The sequence below is a fragment of the Propithecus coquereli genome, unplaced genomic scaffold (genome assembly GCF_000956105.1).
Source record: "Propithecus coquereli isolate 6110/MARCELLA unplaced genomic scaffold, Pcoq_1.0 Scaffold147, whole genome shotgun sequence".
In the NCBI taxonomy this organism is placed as follows: domain Eukaryota; kingdom Metazoa; phylum Chordata; class Mammalia; order Primates; family Indriidae; genus Propithecus; species Propithecus coquereli.
This window is the reverse complement of record NW_012139080.1, coordinates 3,792,572-3,807,228: the sequence shown is the minus strand read 5'-3', so window position 1 is coordinate 3,807,228 and position 14,657 is coordinate 3,792,572. Positions and strand designations below refer to the sequence as shown.

General features: G+C 46.1%; 1 protein-coding gene across 2 annotated transcripts in view; it reads left to right on the top strand.

The window, feature by feature from the left end:
- The window catches only part of FRMD3 (FERM domain containing 3), a 251,744-nt gene that overhangs the window by 193,873 nt on the left and 43,214 nt on the right, over positions 1-14,657 (top strand). For both annotated transcript variants that reach the window (XM_012640022.1, XM_012640021.1), the window contains exons 9-12: positions 2,453-2,516; positions 3,335-3,423; positions 11,968-12,042; positions 12,338-12,406. In XM_012640022.1, coding sequence (XP_012495476.1) covers positions 2,453-2,516; positions 3,335-3,423; positions 11,968-12,042; positions 12,338-12,406 — 297 coding nt within the window. The remainder of the gene's footprint in view (positions 1-2,452; positions 2,517-3,334; positions 3,424-11,967; positions 12,043-12,337; positions 12,407-14,657) is intronic.

Sequence of the window (14,657 nt, the reverse complement as noted above, 5' to 3'; positions counted from 1 at the left end):
AAGAAGGATAAGGTTTAGGTTGTGTTGGTAAGAAAGTGGGAGGTTGGAGCTGGGTAGGTGACCAGCAGTGCTTGCTCTGTCTAATCAAGGGACAAAATGGCCTTGATAAAGAGTGAGGAAGGCTGAACATCGTAAGTGCAGAGGAATATTGTAAAGGCTTAGTCTTGTTCGTTCCTATAGCTTGACTCAGTTCCCTCTCTGGTGGCCCCTGACTGGCTTGTCACCCTTGTGGCTTACTGACTGGTGGGCTCACTCCGAAGACCCCTTTGGGTCTTCTTGATAGGCCAGTGGGCATCCTTGGTCCTGGGTGGGAAATGCCCTCTTGCACTTACCTGAACTGCAGTTTCATGGTCTGATAGCTTCCAGATATCTCCCAGCACCTGTTTATCAAATCTCTTCCCTTTCTCCGCACCTGCCTTCCTTTCAAACCTTTTCCACTAGGTTAGCATCAGCTGGCTAATGTATACTCCACCCCCTACATCTTCTGCTCTCTTTTAGGATCAGTCCTCCCTCCCTAAGACCCCAATTTTTCTAAATAGCTTCCTAGCTTCCTTTCCCTCCTATCATTGCCTTTCACTCAATTCATGCTTACTTTTTTTTTTTTTTTTTGAGACAGGGTCTTGTTCTGTCACCCAGGCTAGAGTGCCATGGCATCATCACAGTTCACTGCAACCTCGAACTCCTGGGTTCAAGTGATCCTCCTGTCTCAGCCTCCTGAGTAGCTGGGACTACAGGTGTGCACCGCCACACTTGGCTAATTTTTCTATATTTGGTAGAGACGGGGTCTCACTCTTGCTCTGGCTGCTCTCGAACTCATGGCCTCAAGTGATCCTCCCACTTCGGCCTCCTAGAGTGCTAGGGTTACAGGCGTGAGCCACTGCACCCAACCAAAATCAATTCATACTTTCAACCTCCCTATGTGCCCACTTGTTTTCTCCTTTCACAATTAACATCCTCAAAACTCTTATTTGCCTTTAATACATCATTGAACTTCTCAGAGTCTTAGTGTACAGATCTGTAAATTGGGGATCAGGTATATCTGGCTGCCTTGTCGGGGGTGGGGGAAGGAGAAGGGAGGAAACAAATGAAATAGTGTGTATGAGAGTGCTTTGTAAATCTGGTGTGATTTGTGAACTATAAAGTGTAATTTACATGGAGCGTGCTGGTGTTATCCAGTGTTCTCTGGATTTTCGGTACCTTGCAAGGAAGTGCCAATGCCAATCACCTTCAGTCCATTCCACGACACTTTCCCTGGGGATTCCTACTGACTTTGGGGAGTATGGGGTGATATGGAGACTTACCCATCCTACAGTAGGCCTGCAAAAGGCTTGGGGGTCCTGAAGGATGTTAGACCCTCAGGTTTTTGAGTTGGTTCAGCACTGGATTAGTTGGGTTAGAACTTGGTTAGTCTCAGTGCAGATTAATTGCAAGTCTCTCTCCTCATTAGGTCTCATTTTCTTCCTGGGTGCACTGAAGAGTGGAGCTGGATAATGTCTGGGCCATTTCTTTCTGGCTTCTGCATCTTGTCTGCATTTTGATATTCCTGGTGCAGTGCTGATGCATACTCCATCCTTCTCGGCTTTTGCTTAGGCATGTGTACTTGTAATAGTCTTGTTACTAAAACAAACTTAATCCTAGTTTTTGCTCTTTTAAAAAAATCCACTGAACTTTGTCACTCTCACAAATTCCCTACCTAGGTTAAAAGAGGCTAATGTGACCTTACTCTTCTTTTTCCCCGAGGAAAAGCACAGGGGCATGCATCACTCTGCTAGGAGTTAGATCAAAGGAATAAAAGTAGAATTCTCTCCTCTCTTTGTACATACCTTCCCATTGAGGAAGTGACCTGAGTCTACATTTCAGAAAGGTTATCATTGGGCAGCTCCTTATGTTGAAACCTAAAGTCACTATTTTGACCTCAATTTGTCATTCTTCAAGTTCTTCTCACAATTTTGAACATCTCAGTATATGAAAACAATTGTTTCGTTAACAGGGAGGACAGGAATGAAAATTTTGCAGGGTGGTGGATGTGCTTCCTGGAGACGGATGTGGAAGGACGAGAAAGTCAGATACTGTGAATCCATATCATTTCATTAACAGAATCTGAAATAACCACATTCTTCCTACCTTGCTAAGTGGTCTGGCTGCTTAATGCTGTTTTGGTCATTAATGTTCACGAACACTCTAGAGCTGTTTGGAAGAAAGATGCAGCGTAACTGTAAAAAATGGCATAAATAATTCTGAGCTGTCTATGGATCCTCTCTTGGGAAGAAAATTGCTGTATAATTCATTTGGGGCTTTTTGCTGCTCATTAGACCTTCACCGATGATAAGATAATATCTTGTTTCCTGCAGTCTGCTTGGCGTTTGTGAGTCAGTGGATTCCTATGGGAAAGCCAGGTACTTTGGTTTGCTGCCACTTTTTTTCTTCTCACCCAGAGATTTTCTTTTCTTAGGCCAGATGTCTACAAATTGAAGTTTGAAGGGAAGACATTCTATGTGATTGGCACCCAGAAGGAGGTCAGATACTGCTTTTCTAACTACCTCTTGTTGTGTGTGCATGAGAGAGGTTCAAGGTAAAATATGCCTTTAGTATTGTAGCACCCAAAGACTGTGACTTTGAAGTGTGTGATGATGATGGAAGCTATATGCTAAAAACGTTTTAGAGGTAAACACTGGTTTTGTGCATTTAAGAATAAAATCAGTGAGCAATGCTGACTGTACAAAATAGACTGGGATAGACTGGAGAATAAAAGATGGAACCTCTGCCTACATTTTTTTTTTTTTGGTCAAGATGCAGATATATGAAACAAATGAAGAATACTTACAGAGCTAAATATCAATCAGCGCTGGTTAGAGTGCTATGAACTGAGTCCATTAAGTCCTGAGAGTTACCAGATATAGGTCATGGGTTCACTAGGGAATGCATTTGGGAGGAAGCCGTTACCAAATGTTCAGCCTCAGAGCTCTAGAAGTTTTCACATTTTCTTGATCCTAGTTTTCAGTGAAAGTATTAGTCATTCAAGGATGGCAAACAAGTTTTTAGACTAATCCAAGTCTGGCAGAGAGGTAGATGATGCCAGGAGTGTTGAGGAGAGGGATTGTGAGGCTGCTTTTTATCAGAAACAGGACCTGGATAGGTTAGTGATGTCTGCAAAGGGTGAGAGAAGGGGAAATACCATTTCAACATCACTTTAAAGAACACAGTAATGTGTTCAGTTCCTTCAAATCTGTGTGGTTGGAGACAGGATACAAATAGGTAAATACCTGAGGAAAAAACATGAAAAACATAAACTGAATTTAACATACCCTTTCTGGTATTGTTATTTTTTTTTTAGAAAAAAGCCATGTTGGCGTTCCATACTTCAACACCAGCTGCCTGCAAACATCTTTGGAAATGTGGGGTGGAGAACCAGGCCTTTTATAAGTAAGTAGCTTTTATTCAGTTAATCATAGGTTTTAAAAGCACCCATGGAACTCCTTATGTATTGCAAATGGCTGCATTTTCATTTCTTTTAATATAGTCCTTTTTTACTATATTTAAGCAAATTACAAATTTGGCGCATTGTTCAGGGTGACTCCCAACCATAGACCAAGTGCTGAGCTCTATTGGGTGTTTCCCAAGGAGTTGCTGTGGGCAAGTGTATGTGTGTGTGTGTGTGTGTTTCAAATTGCTACTTCCATGAAATATGTCACAGGATCAGTTTCTGTTTGGGTACCCGCCCCCAGAAGCAGACCTTGAGATGGAGTTTAGTGCAAGTAGCTTATTTGAGATGCAGTCAGTGGATGTGCCAGCAGGGGAGTGAGTAAGCAGGGTGGGGAGGCATGCAAGACTGGCTGCGCTATTGAGCAGGTCACTGCCATGGGCAGCGGGGCTCAGCTGTGCTGGGGAGTCTGAGAGACTGTGTAACAGGCCTCAGAGTTCTCTCCCCGATGGGCAAAGTGGAGACGCCGTCTCCCTACCAATTCTCTACTCATTTTGGTTGAGGACTTCTTTGAAAGGCAGAGTTAATACTCTGGCACTTCTGACTTACTCTGAGTGTGTGTCGAATGTGCTCTCACAATCAGAGACAGAGACCTTTGGCAGAGACTCACCTATGTTCCTAGTAAGAAGGCTTCAGCAATAGAAAGGGTGGGACGCTGTCGGAGTCTAGGATCACAGAGAGTGGCTGCTGGACAGGACTTCAGAAACCTTCCTGAAAGATTTCAGGTTTCAAAAGAGGTTCAACGTGAGGGTCTGTCGTGGAGTCCCACCTTCTCTGCGAGACCCATTTGTTCACTGGGGGAGCAGTAGTGATGGGCGCAGTCAAGGACCTAACCCAGGTCACCAGCACTGTCCACCCCTGGACCTCATCCAGGGGCTTTTGCTCAGTTTCCCCTCTGCACTGAGATTCTTTGTTGCTCATCAGACTCGTCTCACTGAGAATGCTGAGTCTCTGAACTTCCTGGGCCATCAGGAGGATGATGGCTTGGATAATGATTTTTAAACCCATTTTCAGCCACAGAACACTTTCCCTTAAACTGAAGTATAGGCAAAGCCCAGTATGTAAAAGAGATAAAAACAGAGAAGTGGTCATAGATTGACTCCGGATGGGATTGGAAGTTGAAGATCTTTCACCCGTTGCTCGTTGCTCTTCAGGAGTTTGGGTGATCAGTTGTCCAGTTTGCACTGAGAGCTCCATGTCCCAGGAAACCCCTCAGTCCTGGGCAAACCCAGGAGCATAATTTGAAAACCCCTGGATCAGATGACCGGTGAAACGCTGTGCTTCTAGGAATGACAGGAAAAGGTGATGTGCATCAGTAGACCTTCCCCTGGCCATCACCACCTCAAGGCCTTGCGTGCCTCCTGCAATGGTTGGGTACTAGTAAAAAGGAGAACCAAGTGGCCTCTGAGAAATCAACGTGTCTAGAATGCTCCACCCACATGAGAATTCAGAGAGGGAAACGCAGTGTTTGATAATCTCAGTCTTCAGTTGGAACCTAAGTGGTTTTTGTTTTCCTAATTATTTAAAAAATGGAAATATAATTCACATACCATGAAGTTCACCCTTTCAAGGTATACAATTCACCCTATACAATTCAGTGGCTTTTAGTATAATTCGTAAAGTTATATGACCATCACCACTCTCTAATTCCAGAACATTTTTTTTTTTTTTTTTTTTTCAGCAAATTATGGGTGTACATACGTTTAGGTTAGGTGTGTTGCCCTTGGTTCCCCCCCCCCACCGAAGTCCGTGTTTCAAATATGTCCATCCTTCGGGTAGTGCACATTGCACTCCTTGTGTATACAAATACCCGTCCCCTCCTCCCTCCTCCCCTCTCCTCCCGCCGCCCTTCCCGTGGTACAGATGATTAGGTTCATCCCCAAAGGATACCTTGTGCCCATTAGTAGCCGCTCCCCAGTCCGCTATCCGGCCCCTGGCTACTACCCATCTACTTTATGTCTTTATGGATTTACTACTTCTGGACATTTTATATAAGTGAAGTCATAAACTGTGTGGCCTTTTGTTCCCGTCTTCTTTCACTTGGCATAATGTTTCCAAAGTTTATCTATGTTGTGGCATGTATTAATACTTGATTCCTTTTTATGATTGAATGATATTCTATTGTTTGGATAGACCACGTTTAGTTTATCTGTTCATCAGTTGATGTTCATTTGGTTCCCCCCTCTTTTTTTTAGCTGTTATGAATAATGCTTCTATGAACATTGTATACAAGTTTTTGTGTGGATAATTCCCTTGGGTTTATACCTATGCGTGGGATTGTTGGGTCATAAGATAACTGTATATATATATATAGATTTTTGAGGAACTGACATATTGTTTTTGGAACCTAAGTTTTTGGAACTCTTTTATTCCTCCTTTAATGAAACCATCTGGTTCCTATCAAAGCATAACTTAGAAATATTCAGTTAGTTGTTTTCAATGAATATTTTCTCAGAAATGTGGAGGTGATAAATGGAGTCAAGAAACAAGGCAACACCAAGATATATCGCATATCGTATATTACTGTTGATTTTACATACTTATCTGTGCTAGATCTGATCTCTATCTTACTGTAGATTTTACATACATATCTGCACTCAGTCTGATCTTTCTGAGGGCAGAAAGTAGGTTCTGCTTTTCTTTGTATTTCCTGAAGATCCTAGGCATAGAAAACGTAGTTACTGAATGAAATCGATAAGGCATGGTTCTTGTCCTCAGGAGATTTTTATTTCATGAAGAGACCCAGAGGGAAGTGAAAATAAAATGCTAGAGGGGACTCCAGAGGAGAGGGCGAGTCTTGCTGCTGTGGGAGCTAGGAGGTGGAAGACCCCTTTAGGCGGAGGAAGGACATCCCAGCCTGAGCAAGGCACCAAGGCAGCGAAGTGGAAGACACAGTGTGGGGAGCGTGAGGGTGGGTGAGGCAGGAAAAGAGGTGATGAGGGGCCAGACACAGGGGCTCAAACAGCATGAAAGGCAGCAGAGGTGCCCTAGGCGTGGTGATTGCTCTCGAAGGCCCACAGGCAGCCTGGGGAGGGGCGGCCAAGAACATGGACACACAGGCCTTTCTAGAGCCGCCTCCGTGAGTCCTACTTGGAAGGACTTTGGCACAGCCTTGAAGATCCTGTAGTGAAATCACAGGTCCCTATCAAGGAATAACTTAGGGACATTAATTCATTATCTTTCACACGTGCTATTTCATCATGTGCAAGGAAGTCAGTTGGTAGATGGAGCCAAATAAAGACAAAAACAGAATTGAAAAGAGGGGGAAGAGGGAGAGAAAAAAACTGCAATCTGGAAAATCTGTTTTACACATTTTGGGTTAAGCAGATTAGCTGGTAGCTAGCAAGATCAGTCTGATAATTCTCATCGCCTAGGTCGGCTAGGCAGGTCAAAGAAATCCCTTCCAGTCATTTGTGGATGCATCAGAAGACCCGGGGGGTTCAGCTGTGAGCACAGGCTGTATGCAGCTGACCGAGTCTTTGCACCAGCACCCCTACTGCAGTTAGGCCAGGCTACCCTGCCTCTCACCTGTGGAACGGAGGGGCCTGGAACTGACCTGTGCATCTGCTTGGGTCACTGTGGCATAGTGTGATGAGAGTGGGCTTCACATTTAAAGGGGCTTGGGACGGGATCTCACCTCTGTCACTTACTAGCAGTGTGACCTGGAACAAAGCCCTTAAACTCTTTGAGCCTCATCTTTATTTTTCATCTGTGAAATGCAGTTGGTAATACTTGCCTTGCAGCGTGCAGTTCTGCCAAGCACGTTAACCCAGCGATAAGTGGCAGCTGCTGCTGCGATGATTACTTCCCCCTCTGCTGATGGTGACAGTTTTTTTGAGCATCGGTCTGATGCAGAGCTCAATCCTTTGGTTTTGAAGGCTTCGATTCTGGTAGCCGCAGGGGTGGGGGTGCCTGCTTCCTCCGCAGCTCCCACCCTTTCCCAGGCAGAGGTCCTGGCCCCGCCTCCAGCTCTGTCCCACTGGCACTGTGTTTTAATGGTTTCAGCTGGCAGAGCAAGGCCCTGATCTTGTTTCTTGGGTTGGGAAGGATGGTTTGTTCCTTCCATTTTTACTTCACCTGCATGGGAGCAGGGAGGCCCTGTGGTTGCTGCCTATGAATTCCCCAGTGTGCTTTTAAGACACGAATGTGCTACTGGTTGTCACCTGGCCCACGGCCACCGATCTGTATTGAAAGCCCTGGCTCTGAGATCTGCTGCCTGGGAATGGAGCCCAGAAGCAGAAACTCTGATTTTCCTGCCTACTCTGGACCTCAGGGAATCTCCAACACAGACTTAGTCACCATTTAAGAGCTTCCTTTATATCATGTGTTGTCTGTCGAGGTGCTGCCACCCCCAGAGCACTGGAGCTCACCGTTTCTGGGTGCCGAAAGCACACTGGACGCATCGAAGGATTCAGGGGCTCACTGACGTTTTCATTCACCGAATCTTCATCTCTCACCTGCTTTATGTTGGGCACTGTGCTGGCACTGGGGACATGGTGGGAGCTGAAATGACACTCTCTGTCCCCAGCTTAGTATGGAATTGTCCCTGGGGATAAAAGCAGTTCCTAATCAATTCCTCATTTGGAATTTGGAGTGTGAGAGGAACTATAATATTGTAAAAAAGAACTCAGACTAGCTTCCTCAACTAGTGCCTCTCAAACTTCATTGAGCCCGTGAGTGACCTGGATTCTGGCTCAGGAGGTCTGGGGTGGGCATGAGATTCCATATGTCCAATAAGCTTCCAGGCCATGCTGTGCTGTAGGTCCATAGGCCACACTTTGAGGAAGGAGGTTCTAAACCAGTGGTTCTCAGTCTGGACTGTGCATCAGCATCATGTGGGGGTGCTTTTAAGAAAAACCAGTGGATCCTTGGATCCTAGCCCAGACCCGATTAAATCAGAGTCTGGGGCTTCACCAAAATGTGTGCACAAGTGTTCTTTGTAGCATTTTTCAGAATAGCCAAAAAGTAGAAATGACCCCAATATCTGTCACCTGATGAATGGATGAATGAAATGTGGTATATCCATATAGTGGGATATTATTTAGCCATAAAAAGGACTGAAGTAACGATACCTACTACAGGGTGGGTGGCCCTTGGAAATGGTGTGCTGAGGGAAAGAAGCCATTTACAAATACCACGTGCCGTATTCTCCCATTGATGTAAAATGTCCCAAATAGGCAAATGCATAGAGACAGAAAGTAGATTAGTAGTTGCTAGGGCTGTGGGTGAGGTGCGGAGGGGAAATGAGGAGTGACTGACAGTGGATACAGGGGGTTTCTTTCGGGAAGAATGAAAATATCTTAGTATTAGACAGTAGTGATTACATTTTTTGATCAATTTTTTTAAACTTTGAGAATTAAACTAAAAGCCACCGAAGTGTCTAATCTAAAAGCGTGAACTTTATAGTATGTGCATTATATCTCAATAAAGCTGTTATTTTAAGGAACCTGCATCTGGGATGAGGAATCTAGGAGTTGGTTATGCTAGAAGTTTCCCGGGTGGGGCTAACGTGCAGCTGAGGGTTGAAGACACTGCTCTACACAGTGATTCTCCCAGTAGGGTCCCTGGACCAGCATCAGCACCCTGGGAACTTGTCGAAATGCAGATTCTTGGGCTCTGCCTCAGACTTATTGAATCAGAAACTTGTGTTTTAAAAAGGCTTCCAGGTGATTCTGTTGCTCACTGAAGTTCAAGAACCTGTATGGCTAAAGCATTGTTTTTAAAATACTGAAATCAGACAGACTTGGGTTTGAAGCCTGGTCCCATCATGGGACCATGGTTAAGTGGCTGTCCCCTCTGTGCCTCAGTTTCCTTGTGTAAAAATGTGGATTGCTTCCTCCTAGGAGAGAGCTGTGAGCATAAAATGAATTAGTGTATTTAAGGTGCTTTGGATGGGGCTCAGTCTTGTTATTGTTACGATGACTCCAGGAGCTCTAAACCATGATTTCGATGTGAAATTGCGTTGTCGATTCTAGAGGAATCTCTTGGAGCATCACCCAGTGTCCCCCCAGCACTTATCCTGGCCTCCGTCCAAGTCCCTGGAATAGCAGGTGCCAGAGGAGAAATTGCAGGCCAGGGCCAGCGGAGCTGTGCTCCTGCAGAGACTGTCCGGATTTCCTTGTGCAGTCGGTGTTTGAGCACAGTCATGCCTGTGCTGAGCTTCTGATGCAGAGTTGGAGGTGGAAGTGGGAGAGGGCAAGAGGGAAAGAAGGCAGAAGGCTGGAGGAGAGCGAACTGCTCTTGTAACTAGGTTGTGAATTCATCGCTTTCTGTGGGAAGAAGACTCTTCCCCTGGGCTTGCTGTTGATGGGAGAGTCGGGTACACAAAGCGCCTGGAGCATTTCGGCTAGAGGCAGAGCTCTTTTATTTGCTTTTAGGGTGTCCGACACGGTTTTCTGGAATCTCCGTAATTGAGAGGATTGAGTTTGGTGGCTCCATAGTGAGAGAGCAAGGAAGAGGGGCCACCTTCATGCTGCCCTCTGGGGACTCCTGTCCTCTCGATGGGCGCGGCCTGGGAGGAAGCTGTGGCCAGCAGGCTGCGCTGCCATTTCCAGGTGTCAGGCCCCTCTGAGGTATGGCTCTCAGGTGGTCCTGTCTGTCCTCAGGGGCCCCATGCCGTCCCCTCTGGGCCCTGCCTGGACAGGCATCCCCCCTGCCCATCCCACTTTCCCTGCTTATCACTTGTTGCCGGTGCCCTCTTTGTCACCACTGGCTGTTCCCACGGGCACAAGGACAAGAGGCGTCTCTGCAAAGAATTGTTACTGCGGCTTCCACTGCTCTTTGGGTAAAGACCAAAATCCTTGGTCTTTAAGATCAGATCCTGCAAAATGGGACTCTGGCTACCTCTCCAGCTTTGCTTTATTTCACTCTGAGTATTGTACATTCACTTTTCTTTCTTTATTAGGAAAATAAAAAAATGATAACAACAATAATAATAACACAGGAAAATGCACATTGGGTCTTTTTGTTCCTCGGATGCTCAGGCGTTTGTGCCTGCTGGCCCTTCTGCTGGGTGTACCCACCTCCACTCCCCGCTGTCCCACCCCTGGATCTCAGCTCAGATGCCCCTTCCTGAGGCCCCCATCCCCCCTAGGCTAGATCAGCCACGTGTCTTCCCTACACTTACCTTGGTGTGCAGAGCAGGGTTGGCACTCAGTTAATAATTGCTGAGTGAATGAGGGGGCCCTGGGGTGGGGACCACTGCCTGCCCTGCATGTCCCCTGGCTCTGTGCACGTCTTTGCTCAGAATTCTATAGAGTTTATCTGTTGTGTGTGTGTGTGTGTGTGTGTGTGTGTGTGTGTTTAAGATTCTGTGACTATTGATATTTTAAATGATCCTTAACTCTAGGGTTCTTTCTAATTTGTTGAATTTAATTGCATAAGGCTTAAAGAGACTGCTGTAGAGCCATCCTCAGCTGTCACAGTAGTTTAGTGCCCTGTGTGCAGCCTCTGAGTAACCCAGGTTCTAGATTGCTTTTCAGAGTGTTTTGTTTTTATTTGTGAGCACGGCTCAGAGGTGCTGACCCAGGGCTTGGCTGGGCTTCCTGCTCCTCGTGTATCTTAGTCATCTACCAGTGTGGGTTCTTTTAAAGGGCACTGGGTCATTGGTGACACAGGAGGCAGTGGCCATTCCCGTGGTGACACGGGGCCCTTGTTCCCTAGCTGGATGATACACGGTAAGTGAATTCTTTGTAACACAGTGACTGACCTATGTTGCTGGGAAGCTGTTTTCTGTTGCAATGTGGCAAAGTCCTCAAAGTGTCCCCAACACCAGTAAACTTACCAGTGCCATGTCACAAAATTCCATACTCTCCATATCTTTCAAATAGAAATTGGGGAAGAATCCTTTCTGATCATCAATATTGCTTAGTCTTTTTTGCAGGTTGTGATACTGTAATGACTTGTGAAACCAAATATGTGGGTCATGACCAGAATTTTTTTTTTTTTTTTTATTTGAGGAAGAGTCTCACTCTGTTGCCCTGGCTAGAGTGCCGTGGCATCAGCCCAGCTCACAGCAACCTCAAACTCCTGGGCTCAAGCAATCCTTCTGCCTCCACCTCCTGAGTAGCTGGGACTACAGGCATGCACCACCAGCCCAGCTAATTTTTTCTAATTTTAGTAGAGACAGGGTCTCACTGCTGTTCAGGTTGGTCTTGAACTCCTGAGCTCAAGCAATCCTCCTGCCTCGGCCTCCCAGAGTGCTAGGATTACAGGTGAGCCACCAGGCCCGGCTCAATGACCAGAATTTAAAAAGAATGAAAAGCAACACTATAGAAAATACCAGATTGTAATACATATAGCAAAAATAACTATTCTTTTGTGAAACTTTTCTTTCAGTTCCTATGTGTGTGCATGCAGATGTCCACTGAGTCACAATATAAATGTATTCTTTTCTTGCAGCCAAAATATGCCATTAATATAGCCCTATAGCATGTCATACTTGGATTTTCCAATGTTATTACCACCTGTGTTGTTTTTTCTTAAAGGTATGCAAAATCCAGCCAGATCAAGACTGTGTCAAGCAGCAAGATATTTTTTAAAGGCAGTAGATTTCGATATAGGTGGGTACCAATGGTTCCATTTCCACGATGGGGTGGGGACAGCCATTTATTAATACATTTGAATGTTTCGCTTATAAATAAGTGCACTTTGGCGTGTGCCTTTGTTTTAGTCTTCCTTTTCCACTCATTGCTCTTATGCTCACGGGGAACCCTCAGACTGCACAGTAATTTTCTCCCATAGTTTTCTGTAGCTGGGTCAGACCACTGTGAAGTTAAAAAAAAAAATGACCCCTGTGCACACGTCTCCCCTTCTGCTCTGAGCGTCTGAGCCATACATTGTGTTTGTCTTCCTCAGTGGAAAAGTTGCCAAGGAGGTGGTGGAGGCCAGCTCCAAGATCCAGAGGGAGCCTCCTGAGGTGCACAGGTGAGCAGGTGGTCACTGTGGGTGCCGGGTGGCTTCTGGGATGGACGGGGGGTTTTAGTAGCTGGTGTTTCCAAATTCTCTCTTATATCCCTGTGTGTAGTGACATCAGGGTTAAATAAGGACACTCTCACTTCCCCAGAAATCTCCCTCAGACAGATTTGGCTGGACCGTGGTGCTAGGGCATCTGGGCTCCGTTTTGGGTTACTTGCTCTGTGGAGGGTCAATGATTAGGTCTAGAGTGTCACGTGGACAAGCAGGATGTGTGTCAGGTATGGCCGTACCACCTCCTTTCCAAACACTGTCATATCGTCCTCTTAGAACTGCTCTCCATTCCTGCCTGTGTCCCTCAGGCTTGGCCATTCCTACTGCCCAACTCTTTCTAGGCTTTCCCACGGGGGGAGAGGCTCACCTCTCACGGGGCTGGCTATTCCCCAGGGCCACTCAGAGCAGTCGTCATTGGTTCAAGGGTACATGTGTTTGTTAAGGTGACGATATTTGGTAATTCGCAGGAGTTAAATATTCACTTGGCCATGGCGGACTTCATGCTACCACAGTTTACACAAATCATTGTTCACCTTAAACCTCAAACATGCTAAATAACTAAAGCTGAGCATTTTCATCATGACATTTCCCCTTTTTTAAGGCAAGATCATCATAAACAAAATCTTTAGGAGGTTCCCCAGATGCTGTTGGTACCTGCCCTTCTTTCCCCGTCTTTGGAACCCAGAGGTGTTGCCTTTATGCTCGTGTTTGTCCCGTCTCCTCCTCTTCCAGGGTGGCCACATGATCTGGGTGCCTCACCACCTCGTTCTGGGGGCTTGTTGGGCAGGAGGTGGCTGCAATCCCACAGCAATGAGGCTACGCCAGCCTGGTGGGGGCACCCAGAGGGCGTTCTGTCCATGCAGGGTAGGAGAACCACAGGGTTCACCAGATCCCGTGCAGATGTGTGCAGAGGATAATTCGTTCCTGCTTTTGGGTGACCCAGTGGGGAGCTGTCACATGCAAGTCTACAAAAGCAGTCTCTCCTGCTTTAAGAAGCAGGAGAAAACTGCAGGGGAGGGAAGCCGGAGGCCCTTGGCTGCAGGTACCTTGGGGCAATACGTGAAAGTCTCGCAGCCTGCCCACCAGTGAGAAAAGTCTTTTTATGGCCCCCCTTTCCTGCCCCAAATTGTGGTTATTCAATGCAGCAGAAATGAAGAAGATGGGATGATAAAACATATCATTTCAACCCTTCCAGAATCTTTGGGCTGGAAATGATGTCAGAGGTTGCCTAGCTTGATGCTATTTTATAGACAAGGAAACTTGAGTCTCAGACAAGTTAAGTGATATATTCACAGTCCTAAACTTTTTTGGTGGCAGACCTAAGCCTAGAATGCCAGTGTCCTGCCTGTGTGTTCTGAACTCTTTTCTCTGGAGCACCCTCGAACCCTCTGGCATTCTTTTAGAAGCTGGTAGTAGAGGCAGAACTACCGCTCATGGCTCAGCTTGGGTTTTATTCTTCCAGCTTAAAACTCAAATATTCGACCTTAAATCCTGGATGCTGGGGAAGTTCTCCTGATGGTATAAATACAAAGCAGGGCACTGTTTATTTTTCGTTACCAATATACTTTCAGAGAAACGTATTCCAAAAATATAAGACTTTCCAAGAGTCTCAGAGTTACCATCTATGGGTAGTTCATGAGATCAGAAAAGAATTAAAAAAAAATGCTTTTCTTATAAATTGAGGTTTGCATAATTTACGGAACCAGGGTTTCCAGGCTCAGGGTTTCTCAAACCTCGACTTGCACAGGGGATCCTGTTAAGATCGGATTCTGATTCAAGAGGTCTGGAGCGATGCTTGAGTCTGCATTTCTGACAAGCTCCCAGGTGACGGCCGTGTGGCTGGGACACAGAGCGCACTGGGACTAGCGAGGTGCTCAGTGGCATATGGGGGCAGGGGGAAGGGCGCAGGCTGGCCGGAGAGAAGCACTTCTCCTGGCGCAGACTCCACCTCTGAGGAGGAGAGAAATGGACTACCAAAGTGAGAATATACATGTGCTGAGGCATCCAATAGTTTCCCTTTTCTGGAATCTTCTAAAATCTCTCAAGAGATTAATGCAGACAAGGAACTTGAAGCCGTTGGGACCTGGTTCGCATGTTCTTTTTTTTCCATCACCTCCTTTGTGGATATGTGAGAGACTGCTGAATTCACATCCTCAGGATGCCTCTGTGTTCCGTGGCTCTTTGGCAGCATCTCTCAAGGCGCTGCCAA